At 51.7% G+C, this 14,776-nt stretch overlaps 2 protein-coding genes across 2 annotated transcripts in view; one reads left to right on the top strand and one right to left on the bottom strand.

Annotated features, from left to right (window-relative positions):
• Nucleotides 1-1,439, top strand: part of SARDH (sarcosine dehydrogenase) — a 92,927-nt gene extending 91,488 nt beyond the window's left edge. Inside the window, exon 21 of the mRNA XM_005293244.5 lies at nt 1,031-1,439. Within this exon, the coding sequence (XP_005293301.3) occupies nt 1,031-1,156 (126 nt within the window). The 3' untranslated portion in view covers nt 1,157-1,439. The remainder of the gene's footprint in view (nt 1-1,030) is intronic.
• LOC135976492 (spidroin-1-like) overlaps nt 1-14,776 on the bottom strand; it is a 925,731-nt gene that overhangs the window by 554,276 nt on the left and 356,679 nt on the right. The gene's annotated exons all lie outside the window — the stretch shown is intronic.

Raw genomic sequence — 14,776 nt, 5'->3', positions numbered from 1 at the left:
ACCACTGTAGATGGGGTGGCAGAGGCAGAGGAGGTAACCGGGAAAGGCAGCAGCCCAGGCAATACGTCTGGAACTGCCCGAACACTGGAGCGTTCTCTGAGCTAGCAGGAGTAAGCGCCACTGAGTAAAATGATGTTCACTGCAGGGTCTTTTGCCCTTTGGCTGGCTAGTCACACTGCCTACAGGGATTTTCAATCTATCAGAAAATGATTCTGAACGGCTTCAACAAACGTAACACTAGTGTCTCGTCACATCAGCCGGTGCCGTGCTAGGCAAGCGCCCTTGTCTGCACCAGGATCTCTGGCGCGGGGATTGTGCTCTCTCCTCATGTTCAATGCAATCCAGCCAGGTGGGGAGCAGCTGGGGAACCTGCTTTTCTAACAGGTTTGTCTCCAGGAGGTTATACCCATAATATGCTGCTGTGGTTACCCAGCTGCTCTGCAGTGGAACTCAATTTGACTTTCATTCTTTTGCCTGGATTGAAATTCAGTTTGCTTTTGATTCTGTGAAAGAAAAAATTGTGTTTTTAAAATCTACATGCCTTCCCTTTTGGAACTCTCCGGGAAGGAATGTGAGCAGCACCAGACCCGGCAAAATAAATCACTCCTCTAGTCCTGTATCTGTAGCCCAAGCACTTCCAGCTTCTTCCATACTATGCCTTGACAAGAGTGTCTGTTCTCCATGGCTCCCTGACCCTGCTGCTGTAACTGGTAGGCAGGCAACCAACAGTTCTGGCATGGAGACCTGGGTTGAGATCACCAACTCTTACCACCAAACAGGGGAGAGACAGTAATGGCTTTTGGACACTATCAACCCAGACTGGAGTTGAACCAGCAACTTAAAAGCAAAAGGTGGCAGAGCCCAATCCTCTTAGCCCTCCTGGCCTTCCACACAGGAGCTGATAACAAGCCTCCAAACACACTAATGTTCTGGGGCATGACCGTAAAACCCTGCCATGCTTGTTTAACTAAGTGGGCGAGAAATGTGGGGGAGCCCATCTAACATTGTCTTTGTCCTGTTCCCACCGCAGGTCTCCCTGGAGTTTGTGAAGAGTGGTGACTACATGCTGGAGAGGATGGGAGCTACCTATCCTGCCACAGCCCACACCAAGTCACCGTTCGATCCGGAGAACAGGAGAGTGAAGGGGATCTATTGAGAGACCGTGAGCACGCAGGACTGTGTGCACCAGGGCTGGTGAAAGGCTGAGGGAGGGAGGTGGATATTAACAGCTGATTGTCCAGACTCATGAAGGTAAAGCCTCTCCACTACAGTGATGACTTGGCATCTTCCAAAGCCCTCAAACCTGTCTTTGCGACAGGACCATACCATTGTGTCTGCTCAGACCCTGAAGATTGCTGCACATTCTCTCTGGCTCTGTCCTGGGGACTGCGCTCTTTTCATTGTATTGGAAACAATAAAGCTCACGGGGTGCTGAAAAACATGGTACTGGGGACTCTACTCACTATTTGCAGATCTCCTCTACTGGGACACGTATGGCATACCTAGGCCACATACACTACCCACGGAAATACAGGTAAATGGTTTTGATGGCGAGGAGAAGATTTTGCTCCCCTTCCTCACCCTGTAATCTATAGCAGCTCCCCAGCCCTTGATGCACCTCACAGCCTCCAGGGCTCTTGTAAGCATTTACCCTTTGATGATAGTTAGGGATGGACACGTGTGATCTACCATCTCCAAAACGACGAGGGCAAGAAGATATCGAAGGGCCAAATTCTCCTTCCCCATGCAAAGCCAGCATGAAAGGACATTCCACAGGGAAGCCAGGCCCGGTCTGGAGGGGATAGAATCCACTTCCTTCAACTGGGATCCAGGGCATGGCACTGCCACACAACTTGTAGCATGTCTGGGCATTGGTTGTTCAGGGCATCTTAAAGGATTTCTCTTAGGACTGCGTGCTCCAGGGTTTTTGCCGCCCCAAGCGGCGGGGGAAAAAAAAAAAGCTGTGATCGCAATTGCGATCGGCGGCACTCCAGAGGCAGCTTTCTTCTTCGGCGGGAATTCAGCGGCAGGTGCTTCCCTCTGAGAGGGACCTGCTGCCAAACAGCCCGACGTGCCGCCCCTTCCCCTTGGCCGCCCCAAGTACCTGCTTGCTGGGCTGGTGCCTGGAGCCGGCCCTACCTGCTATGCCAACCTGTGTTTCTCTGTCTGTCTATGCACCTTCATGTCTCTTATTCTTTCCTCGGTGTGTTGCAAAAGGGGGCCAAGCAGGTGTTACCCCTGCAGTTATAGGAACTTGCAGGGACTGCATAAAAATGGAGAGGGAAAGCACACACCGAAGGGAACAAAGGCAGAAGGCTGGCTTTGAAGCTTGGACCCTCCCACACTGCCTTAAGTGAATTTCCAGCAAGTCACAGACGTGCCTCAGATAAACAGGTGAAAATATGCTGGGGAAGGATGAGCTGACAGCTCGGTATCTGTGTTACATTTATCCAAAGTGCGCTCTCATGCATCTAGCGGGGATTTGGGTATAGCTTCCCTAGTTGCTTTGGAAAGGTTTAGGCAGATAAGCAATGGCAAGTCTGCTGAAAGAGAGCAAGAGAACGGCGTAGAGTTCGCTCCTTTAGTATTGCCTGTTGTAGCCCTTTGTAGAGCTGTGAGCTTTGATGTGTTGCTTGCTGTGGATTTTCATTGGACCACGAGGCTGCTCTGTTTATATCCACAGGGCCATATGGTGTCATTCTTTTCTGGTTCCGGGTGTGCTCTGAATGTCCATGCGGCACCAGAGGAGTTATTGGAGCATTTTGCAGCATGGATACGTTTAGGGAAACCTTGTCTTGATTGCATTAGAAAACTTGTTGAAAGGGGATCTGTTGGTCTAGCCAACCTCCTCCCACCCCTAACACTCTAGTGTCTTCAGGTCCTGAAATCAGCACAGCACTTAACCACGGGCTCAACTTGGAGCACATGCTTCACTCCCAAGGGTGTCATTCAGGGGTTAAGCATGTGCTTAGGTGCTTTGCTGAGTGGGGGACCCAAGCAAACACTCCCCATTCCTTCCAGGGAGCCCCAAATATCTGCACTGTTGATGGTAGACAGTAAAAAAACCAAAAACGTCCTCCCTTGTCCCTGTGAGGAGGCCAGTCCTCCCGCTTGGCATGAACCTGAATCTCTTCGGTCTCCAGCAGAGACGTGGGGCCATTACCAGGGCATTGGCTTCTAAGGAATGCTGCTGCTCTTGTCCCAGCAGAGGGCAGAATCCTCTTAGAGGAGCCTTCTCCAGCCAACAGTGGGGGGCCATGTTTCATCCGCAGGTTCTGGTGATCATCCACCATTGAGCTGTATTTCATCTTTGAACGGGGTGGACTCTGGAAATGGAGAGGCATTTGCTAATCCGGAGAAACGGTTACAAACTGCCAGTTTGAGCCAGCACCCTGACTGTAAAATAAAGGAAGCCACGTGCCAGGAGGGTGGCTCACCGAGCTCTTCAGAAGAGAGTTCAGTCACAAAACTGTCCTTACCAACGGCTTCTCCAAGGCCACTGTGGGAGATGCAGGGCACAAAGCCCTCGGGAGTCGCTGGGAAGACTCCCATTGATTTCAGTGGGCTTTGGATCAGGCCTTTAATTCTTAACCGGACGCAGGCTGGGGGATAGCTTGGTTTTGGCAAATCCCTACGCAGGGATGGCTTAAGTCTGGGACCCATTTTACACACATCATCTGTAGCCGTCCCTTGATCAGTCCCTCTGTTGAGCCATTCTAGGAGAGCACTCTGAAGTCTCCCTTTGTTTCCCCCAATGAGTAACCGACATGGTCAGTCTAACCCGCGAGATGGCAGACAGCAGGAGCAGCCTCAGGAATGCAGTGCTTATTTTGGAGCGACCTGGTACAATTTTCATTGCAGACGCACAGCGGGTGGATTGTTAATCATTAAGGGGAAAGGTTGGAGGAGTCCAGCCCTCTCTCCCTAACAGTTTCACTCATTTACAAAGCAACTTCGTATGAGCTTAATCCCCGTTTAGCTTTGCATGCATTTCACCTGGGATAAATAATGCTCCTTTCAGCCTGCTGCATTCACGCTGCAATATCTGTGCTATGGCAGAACCCCTAAAACCTACACCACCACTTCGTGCTGCTCTGGATCTGTGAACGAGGCCGTCCCCGGAATCAGGTGCCCATCAGCACTGAGCGTGGCCATAGACAGGCTATCGATTGTGTGCGGCATGCCCTTTGCGCAGACTCAAATACTGTACAAACAAAGAACGTTTTGCTGTAAGTCCCAGCTCCGAGAGCACGTTTCTGATCTGCTTGCGAAGGCCTTCGATTTAACCCCCGTTTTTTTGAAACATAGTGGCTGGGGTTTGGAGCGTATGGGCAATAGGCAGCAAACTATTACATTTCGGTGGGAGCGGAGTACCTAGCCCCGCCCTGGGTCTCCTTTGGAAGTCCCACCCTGCCTTTACAAATGGCCCCTTTCCCCTTTATGATCCAAACTCTGGTCTCCTGGGGGTGGCTGTGGTCTTGTGGCTTGAGTACAACAAGCTGTGTGACCCTGGGCCAGTCGCATCCTTTCTCTTTGACTCCCTGTCCTCCCTGTCTCAATGGGAATACGGATACCGACTGGCCTTCGTAAAGCGCTTTGAGATCCTCGGATGGAACGTGCGCTAGAACTGCCAGGCGATGACCTCTAGTGACTCGCCATCTCATCATGAACCCATTTCTGCTCCCACAGAAGCCAGTGGGATTTTTGCCAGGTGCCCGCCTCACCCATTCTTCCTGCACTCATCGCATCCAAGCTGGGAGTGGCTTCACTTATGCACCCCGCCACTTTGTCCTGGTCGAAGTTGCAGTTTGCACCTGCTTCGCAAAGGAGGAACATATGGCTTAAAAAAAGGGGGGGGTCTGATGTGGTGTCTGCCTCGCACAGGGTGGAAAGGGATTAAGGTGACCAGGCAGGCCAATTAAGTTCATCAGGTTAACCTGGACAAGGAGCCAGGGAGTAGGCCACTGATTAGAAGTAGGCTCAGCTGGGCAAGCCCAGGGCAGTGAACAGCAAAGGGGTTTCAGGAAGGCAGGGAAGCAGGCTCCCCCGAGTGGAGAGATTGGAGGCTGGCAAACCCACAGAGGGGGCAAGCCAGATATGTAGGAAGAAACCCAGGGAAACAGCAGCAAGGGTAGGATCTGTACAGAGGACTTGGCTGCTTGTTATAGCGTCCCTGAGCTGGAACCCAGTGAGAAGGGTGGGCCCGGGTTCCCCTACCAGCCACTGCGAAGTGGCCAGGCTGTTGTAGATGCCAGTCACACAGCAGGTCTGGAAGGACTTTGAATTCCCTGGAAGGGGAGGGCCGAGCCACGAAGAGGAAGCTGCCATCCCTGGAGCGAGGGGGGGGCCGCAGTGTTCGATGGTACGGTGAAAGACACCGCCGGGGAGGGAGCACAGCACCTGGCAGAGCTAATTCCCAGGACAGCCAGCAGGAGATGCCGCTAGCGGTGAGTGGACCCCGTGACAGGGTCTGATCAAAGTGTTTGACTTGGTGCTTGTACCTTCCCGCCCTTGTGCATCTTGAAACCAAGCACGGCTGGCCTTAAAACTGGTGTGATTCCAGCCCGCCAGCAGGCCATGAAGTCAGCCCAGCCACTCCTGTTGCCGGAGAGGGTAAGGGGCTCTCTGGTTGCTTGTGAGGGCATTAGCCTGACCTGTGTGTTGCAGAACATGCATGGGGAATGGGCCCTCCCCCCGCCCCCAAATGTGTGGCAGTTGTCATGGTAGCTGCAGCAGCCATGTGATGGGGGGGGGAACCTTTTGTAAAACCCTGACCCAGGGGGCCAGGAGCTAAAGCTCCTTCTCTTCCTGGCGCTGTTGTGTGGAGCTTTCTGGAGGACTAGAGAGCTGTATGGCCTCCCAGCACCTCTCAGGGTTTCTCACATCCTCCCAGGATGCAGCTCGCTGAAGTGAATCCAGACTTCTAGAGGGGGGCGGGAGAAAACCCTCAGCCTCCCTCCAGGGAGGAGATGTTCTCTGGGAGTGGGAAGAGGGAGAGACTGCCTTCTCCCCTGGTGGTGACTCACAGCCTTAATTAATGGAGCTAAACAGCAGCGAGACTGGAGGTGCTTTCGGCACCACCTTCCTGTTCCCCTTCATCAGAGCTCAGTCAAGCCAAGAGAGCCCCAGGAGCTGAATGAATTAGCTGGTGTCGGCTCGATAAGAAATACCCTCTCTTTGCCTTGCGGCAGCCAGCTCATATCAGCACAGCCATAGAAGGTTTTTTCCCCAGGGTAATGACCTAACAAGGGGGGGGGGAGGGACCTCTTCCCCATTCATTAAACTCATTACTGTAGTTTATATTAAAGGGTTTTAAGGCCACAGGAACTGTTAAATCATCTTGTCGGGCCTCCTGTAAACACGGACAAAGGCTGAGACAGGGCAGCGGAGGGATTCCAACCCACATCCCTAACAAGCCGAAAGCCAGCCCCTGAGATTGCTCGGCCAAGCTACATTGCTCCTGTATCCCACCCCCATGAAAACTGTACTGGGCCTGCATTGCAACACCCCTGCAGTGGGGAGGAAGCCAGGAACAGTGCAATGCACCTCTCAAAGCAACTGCATCCAGCTGGATCCCAAGAGAAAATGGCGCTGCCCAGCTTTGGGCAGATAAGAACATAAGAACGGCCCTACTGGGTCAGACCAGGGGTCCATCTAGCCCAGTATCCTGTCTTCTGATAGTGGCCAATGCCAGCTGCCCCAGAGGGAATGAACAGAACAGGTAATCATCAAGTGATCCATCCCCTGTCACCCATTCCCAGCTTCTGGCAAACAGAGGCTAGTGACACCATCCCTGCCCATCCTGGCTAATAGCCATTGATGGACCTATCCTCCATGAATTTATCTAGTTCTTCTTTCAACCCTGTTATGGTCTTGGCCTTCACAACATCCTCTGGCAAGGAGTTCCACAAGTTCACTTTGCATTGTGTGAAGAAATACTTCCTTTTATTTGTTTTAAACCTGCCTGTTAATTTCATTTGGTGACCTCTAGTTCTTGTGTTATGAGAAGTAGTAAACAACACTTCCTTATCTACTTTCTCTATACCAATCATGATTTTATAGACCTCAATCATATCTCCCCTTATTTGTCTCTTTTCCAAGCTGAAAAGTCCCAGTCTTATTAATCTCTCCTCATATGGAAGCTGTTCCATACCCCTAATCATTTTTGTTGCCCTTTTCTGAAGCTTTTCCAATTCCAATATATCTCTTTTGAGATGGGGCAACCACATCTGCAGACAGGATTCAAGATATGGGGGTACCATGGATTTATATAGAGGCAACGTGATATTTTCTGTCCTATTAACTATCCCTTAGCATTCTGCTCGCTTTTTTGACTGTCGCTGCACATTGAGTGGATGTTTTCAGAGAACTATCCACAATGACTCCAAGATCTCTTCCTTGAGTGGTAACTGGTTGCTGACAACACAAATTCCTCGGCTGTTTTCTGCTTTCTGAACAGGGAATTCAGGTTGAAAATGTTAGTTCCTCTGCAGAGTGTCTAAGCTTTTAATTTACCAACAAACCTTCTGCAGAGACCGGGAGCTGGGCTTGCACACTTAGTGTGATTACAACGGTAATTGCTGGCCTGCCTGAATTTTTAAAGCAGAGCTATTGCGTGGGGTGAGTTTTATTATTCACACGGCAATAGGCTGACATCTATTCTCTAGCAACTGATCAGATCAAGATAATGTTCCAGAACCGCTCTCCCATGGACAGATGATAGGCAGGTGCATTTCATGTCAGAAGAAAAACATTTATAAATAAATCAGTAGTTTAGGGTGACTGGAGGGAGGGGGAGAGAAACTGGCAAAGAAAGAAGAAAACAAAGCAAAGCCAAGCCAATTGTCTCTGTACTGCGCTACCTAATGTCCCGTTAGTTTTCCCAGTGGCTAGTTGGCACCTCTCATCTGTGTTTCAGCCTGGCTTACGACTGGAAATGAGCTTGCTGTTTGGGCTTTAAACCCACACGAACATTAGCCCTCATCATTGAACTGTTATAGCATTTGGCATGATTAGATGCTGCACTTCGAGGATCACCCGGAGTTGAGCTAGCACAGCGCTGCAGGTCGCAGTTTAGTTGCAGTGCAGAACAATTGAGGAGAAGTTTGTATAGCTCCGGTCCATTATGTGTATGAGGGGAGTAGCCAGCATGCTTTCACCAGCATGAAAATCTAGTCTGGGGGTGGGAGGGAAGCGACCCTTTCATTAAGCAGTCTTTGTTTCTACACTCTCATACTGAGCTCCTTTAGCTCATGTATTTACAGTCTTTCTATCAACCGGATACTTGAGAGAGAGGGGTAGCCGTGTTAGTCTGAATCTGTAAAAAGCAACAGAGGATCCTGTGGCACCTTTGAGACTAACAGAAGTATTGGGAGCATAAGCTTTCGTGGGTAAGAACCTCACTTCTTCAGATGCATCTGAATAAGTGAGGTTCTTACCCACGAAAGCTTATGCTCCCAATACTTCTGTTAGTCTCAAAGGTGCCACAGGACCCTCTGTTGCTTTTTGAGAGAGACTGACTCTCAGGATAAAAATCCTGTATTTCACACACACACACAATCCTTAACAATACCTGAGTTTATTAAGTGAGGTTTAAATATCTAGTTATTTTTTCATCCCTTTTGCTGTTTGCTTGTAGTACCGGAGGGGAAGGATGACTCTGTGGTTAAGACATTGGCTTGGAGTTTAGGAGAGCTGGGTTCAAATTCTAGTTCTGCCACAGACTTTCTGTCTGTCCTTGGGGAAATCACATAATCTCTCTCTGCCACAGTCCCCATCTGTAAAATAGGAATAATCCATCTGGGCTGTTAAATCATAAACTCTTCAGGGCAGGGATTGCATCTCGCTGTTTGTCTAGCACCTACCACCAGGAGGCCCTGATCTCAGCTGGGGCAATAGGTACAATAGAATAATAACCATGCTTCTTGCACATGAACTACTTTAGTGAAAATAAACTGGTTAGTTTCACTTTTTCTTTATAATCAGTTTCACTAGTTCTCATGCACCTAGCTTAAGGATGTTGGGTTTGGGTTTACACCACCACAGGGAAATGTGTAAGTCCCCCAGTCCCTTGTTTTGATTGGAAATTTAAAAATATAACCATATTTTTGACAAGATTAGGTTTTTGCAAACTCAAATCCCCCTCCCCTTGTTTCTAAACAAACCCTAAATAACGGGCATACCACATGATCACAATGTTTCCTACTGGCTTTAAAATCTATGAAAATTATTTGACAGTGTGTCTTGAAAATTAAGCTGTAGATGTAAGAAAGACGGAAGACGTATGTTCCTGTCCACGCTGTGCTTAAGCACCATGGCAGGGATTAACTGTGTGCCGGCTAGAGATAATGCAGCTTTATCTTCTGAAAGAAACCTACAGCTTTAGAATTTTGAAAAATTGTTTGCATTCTCCATGCAAAACTAGTCGAAGCAGATCAGATTCTTCAGTGCAAAATGAGACACTTGTTTCTTTTGAAATAGGACAATCAGGCAGAGCTGTTTTTGCAAAAGCCTAGCCAGCCAGTCCTGAAACGCTCTGCAAGGTGGGGAGTCTTCACAGCAAGGAGATTTAGTCGGAGAAAACCTGATTACTGAAGGGACAGTGTGAAGCTAAGGGGGTTTTGTTTGTTTGTTTGTTTTGGCAAGTCAAACCCATGTGGAGACTTTTAGAGCTGGGTGGGAACTGGATTTTCTGTTTCATGGGAAATTCCACAATTTCTGATTTTTTTTCCATTCTGAAACAGAATGAAAAACAAACAAAGGAAAATTGAAATTTCCTGCACAATGAAATTCTGGAAAAAAATGGTTTTGGGTCGATGAAAAAAGTTTCTATAAAATCGAAATATTTCATTCCGATTTTGACGACTTACTTTATAATATAACACTTAAAAAATGAAACAGAAAATCAAAATGTTCCATTCCAAAAAGCTTGACCGTATCAAAATGCTGCGTTTTGTTTTATTATGTGCAATTTCACCTAAAGTGACATGTTTCAGCAAAAAGTTTCGATTTTGGTGAAACAGTATTTTCTGATGGACACTTTCCAAAGAACTGTTTTTCCAACCAGCCCTACAAATGTCTAGTATGGAGACATCCTCTGCATAGTCCTGTATAGAGAGGTATCATCCATCCCCCAGCGCATTCAAATATCACCCTTGCTGTAAATGCATGGTGGTTGTTTTTTTGTAGCATTCCATGAAATCAGGGTCACCTGCATAGAGGAAGATCATGCTAGGGATTCTTGCTTCAGTCTCTGTATTGCCTTGTTTCTTTTTAATGGAAAGCCCATGTAGAGCTTTGCTACTAAAACCAAGTCTGCAGTGAACACCTGCTCCAAATGCCACCCCTAAACTTTGGGAGGCAAGAGGCTGTGACTCTAGACTCTGGTGAGCGTGAGCTCCATGCTCTCTGGAGTTCAGTTGGGCTTTTGGAGAGGGCTGGAGGCTTGGGTCCCAGAACGATGAAGAGGTGGGAGGGAAAGAGGCTCTTTGGAAGATGGCAGAGTTCCTTTGGGAATAATTAGTCGAATGCTGCTGGGGTTCTGATGTAGCATTAATGAGTGGTTAGGGCACCTAGTGCATTGGGTCAGTGCCTTTTTAGACGTTGTTGTTGTTGAAATCTAAACCAATCAATTCCCCATCCCAGATGTGGCTGACTCTCCAGGATGGCTAGTAGGCTGGGAGAGTGTGTGGAAATGTAGCATTATACTGAACAGGGACAATCGCACCCAGCAGCTGACTCTAGTTTCTCCAAGGAGTCGCAGAGGCTACCTGACCGCACCCCCATTCCGAATGTTCCTGTCAGAGCTGCCAGGCTGTCGGAAATGGATTTCAGGATGGGCAGGGACTTTAACCCCTTCCCCGCTGTTACAGCTGAAGGGAGCCTGCTCTGCCCCGGCCTTGGGGCTGACGCAGAGCTCCCCACCTCCCTTTCTGTAAAGATGATATAAGCTGAGGAGGCCTCAGCCCAGATTCCTCCAGGCTCTGGGGCACCACCTCCACCACCCATCGAAAACCTATCTGGGTTGGCCCAATTCCACTAGCCAGTGTGGAAAGGGGAGTCTTGGCCAAGGTCCTGCCCTCCCTCACCTGCTTTGGGCGGGCTATCGCAATGCTCGGGGCCCTGCAAACAGGTTCTCATGGCGATGGAAGGCTCTTTGTGCCCTCTCTCCAGCGTCTGGGCATGGGGGTGAAAGGAGGCTGAAGCTGGTGGGGGAGTTCTCACCACATCAGTCAAGGAGGTGGGATGCTGTGGGGGGCGCTGCTCGCCCAGAGAAGTGGAGGGGGCAGAAGGGGAGCTGTGGGGGGCACTGCTCGCCCAGAGGAGGCGGGGGGCGGAAGGGGAGCTGTGGGGGGCGCTGCTCGCCCAAAGGGGCGGGAGAGCGGAAGGGGGAGCTGTGGAGGGCGCTGCTCGCCCAGAGAGGTGGGGGGGGGGCGGAAGGGGAGCTGTGGGGGGTGCTGCTCACCCAGAGAGGTGGGGGGGTGGAAGGGGAGTTGTGGGGGGCCAGATGAGGCCAGACAGGAAGAGGAGATCTGCTTTACTCAGGGCTGGCTCCAGGCACCAGCCGACCAAGCACGTGCTTGGGGCAGCACCTTGTAAGGGGCGGCCAATCTTGGGGTGGCGGGGGGAGCTCTGTGTTTTGTTTTGTTTCAGCCGGGCGGCGCTTGGGGAGGGGGGGGTTGTCTGTGTTTCGGCTGCGTGGCGTGGCGTGGCGCTGGTGGGTGGGTGTTTTGGCGGCGCGGCGCTCGGGTTTTTTTGTTTTGTTTTGTTTCCGGCGGCATGGCGCTTGGGGGTGTTTCAGCAGCGCGGCGCATGTGCGGGGGGGATGTTTCGGCGGCACGGTGCTGGGGGGGTGTTTCGGCAGCGCAGCGCTCGGGATTCTCCCCCCACCCCCTAGGCGGCGCGGCGCTCGGGGAGGGGGGTTTCGGCGGCACAGCACTCATGAGTGTGTGTTTCAGTGGCGTGGTGCCGGGGGGAGTGTTTCAGCAACGCAGCGCTCGGGGGGGTGTTTCGGTAGCGCGGCACTTGGGGGCGTGTTACGGCGTGGCGGCGCTTGGAGTGGCAAAAAAGTTAGAGCCGGCCCTGGCTTTACTTTAGACCCTGCTTGCACAATCCAGGTTCAAAGTGCCACAACAATCACAGGACACTTGGCGGCACCCTCCTGATGTGCAGAGGAAAAGGCCCGTGTTCAGCTCCCATGCTTCGTTTTCAGCTCATTTTTCCTCGCCAGGGACCTTCCTATGGCGTCCCAGAGGCGCTAGGCCCGACACCCTCCCCAGCTTGCAGGCAGCGTGGGCACTGCAGTCTCCAGCTCTGGTTATCCAGCTCTCAGCCGGCTCCTGTTCTCCCCTAGCCAGGCGCTCCCATGCAGTCGCTGGCACGGCAGCGCTAGGCCACTTGTATGACCCAGACGAAATGCAACGCAAGGATTTTCTCACTGTTTCCCCCCCGCCTCTGATTAGCTTCAGGGCCATTGGTGCACCCGCAGATCCAGGACTTGACACGGAGGCCCTGAAGAGACAGATTCGCCTTGGCAATTCCAAGGATTTATTCTCTTTGTCGTTCTCGATCAGGTGCATTTTTGCTGCCTCGGGTTTACACAGGAGTAACTGATCAGAATCCAGCCCACGCTTTCCTATTTGCAGCTCTTCCTGCTACATTCTGCCCCCCTCCCCTCCCCTCCTCTCCTCTCCCGCCTGACTTTCAGCTGACACTCCCCTGCACATGCTCCACTGGGCCGAGCAGCATGACTTTCCCAAGCCGTGGGCACCCATCTTCCAATGCCCTCGACCCCGCTCCCCATTTACAGCCGGATGCACTGTCCTCTGCACTGAGCTCGGACCCCTCGGAAGCTCCAGCGGATGCAGAACGCCCTTCCCTGTTTATCCGGCCCCATTCCTCAACGGGAGCACTTTATTCTGACCACCTGGGAGACAACCCCGGGCAATTGCAACTGGCAGGCGGCAGAGGTGCTTGAGCTAACTGCCCCCTGTAGTACAGTAGGCGTCATGGGGTGAACTGAGTGACTAGGAGTATTATGGGTTGGAGCCATGCTCCACCCCTTCCTTACCACCTGTGTAGTTCGTGGGAGTTCCCACCCACTCTGTTGTGGGACTGTGAAAAGAAGCCGCAAGGTCCCAGCCTGCAGGCCCGTGAGTAGACACATTTCTGTTGCACTGAGTGGAGTGGCCCTTTGCAAAACCCCCTAGTTTCAAAGAGGAGAGGGAGGCCACAGGGCCTTCTCAGTGATGGGTCCTTGGTTCCCTCCCCGTCCCCCCTTCTTTGATGCAACACCGCAGAGACTTGTCCGGGCACCTGCAGTGCCCAAAGCGGGGTGGGCGTTACACGGAGAAGGGAGTGTATGGGGAAGGCTGTGTTTGGGAGGGGCTGCGATGCAGAGGCTTTTCCTCCAATGAGTGTAAGCCCTGGAAGGCATCCTGCACATTAGTACCTCGGCTCAGCTCGAACACATCCTTCAGGCCTGGTTCTCTGCACTCGGGGCAGGTGAGGTTAAAAGGGGCTTTAAGTCACCTTTGTGCTCCCTGTATTCTGGGGCCATGCAGAGGCTGTCTGGCCTCGAGCATAAGTTAGAGCAGCTTCAGGGCTGTGCTAATTTACACGCTGCTGCTTGTGGCTGCTCGGAAGCAGAGAATAGCTACCAGCCAGAGCACTCCGGCCACTCTCCTGCGCAGGGAGGAGATGGGCCGGGGAGAGACCTGCCAGCTCTCAGCCACCAGGGAAGCAGGAGGGGGATATTTTAAGGTCCCTTTATGCTGTTGTAAAGAGGCCTGAGGGTAAGCGAGGGGCAGGTCCATTTGATTTATGTCACCACTGAAGGTGGCCTAGACACGTCCATGAACATCGCTCCTGCCACATCGGATCTGAATTTGGCCTGGCGCATCCTTTCTGTGCGATCAGCCTGGCCTGGGATTTCTGTTTCTTTCCTTAGGCCGTGTTTACGCTCCAAGGGCACGGCTCCAGCGCTGCGGCTCTGCACCTGTAGCGCCATAACGTAGAGGCTTCCTACATCGATGGAGTTAATCTACCTCTCCAAGAGGAGGTCGCGAAGTCGGCGGAAGAATCCTTCCATCGACAGAGCTGTTTCTACAGTGGGGGCCAGGTGGACCTAACTACATAGTGCAGGGCATGGAATTTTTCACAGCCTTGAGCCATGTCTCTAGGTCGAGTCCATTTTTAGGGGTAGACCAGGCCTTAGAAATTTGTGGGCTGTGTTGCAGTGGCTGGGGTAGGGTTACCATATTTCAGCAAGCAAAAAAGAGGACGGGAGGAGCCCCGCCCCCGTCCTGCCCTAGCCCCGCCCCTGCCCCACCCACGTCCCGCCCCCCTCAGAACCCCCAACCCTCCCCCCCGCTCCTTGTCCCCTGACTGCCCCCTCCGGGGACCCCTGCCCCTAACTGCCCCCCAGGACTCTGTTAGCCGCACGCACTCTGCATGGGGTGGGGGGGGAAGTCCGGACATTTACAAATTCCCCCCGGACGCTATTTTTAGCTCAAAAATCCGGACATGTCCGGGGGAATCCGGACGAATGGTAACCCTAGGCTGGGGAAGAGTTAGTCACCTATTCGCTACCGCAGGCCTCTTTCTGTTCCTCTGGGGATTTCTCCTTCAGGCTCCTACAGAACCCCAGCTGGCATAAATTCCACTGATGCTGATTGACCTCCGCTGAAGTTCTGGCCCATTCCCTTGGGTCTTGCTGTTGGCTTAGCTGTGTGTGCCAATGTACATTTCTCTATTTAACAGTCATTTCTCTTGCTAA

Source organism: Chrysemys picta, chromosome 18 (assembly GCF_011386835.1).
Source record: "Chrysemys picta bellii isolate R12L10 chromosome 18, ASM1138683v2, whole genome shotgun sequence".
Lineage (NCBI taxonomy): Eukaryota > Metazoa > Chordata > Testudines > Emydidae > Chrysemys > Chrysemys picta.
The sequence above is the reverse complement of the archived record's forward strand: the minus strand, read 5'-3'. Positions and strand labels throughout refer to the sequence as shown.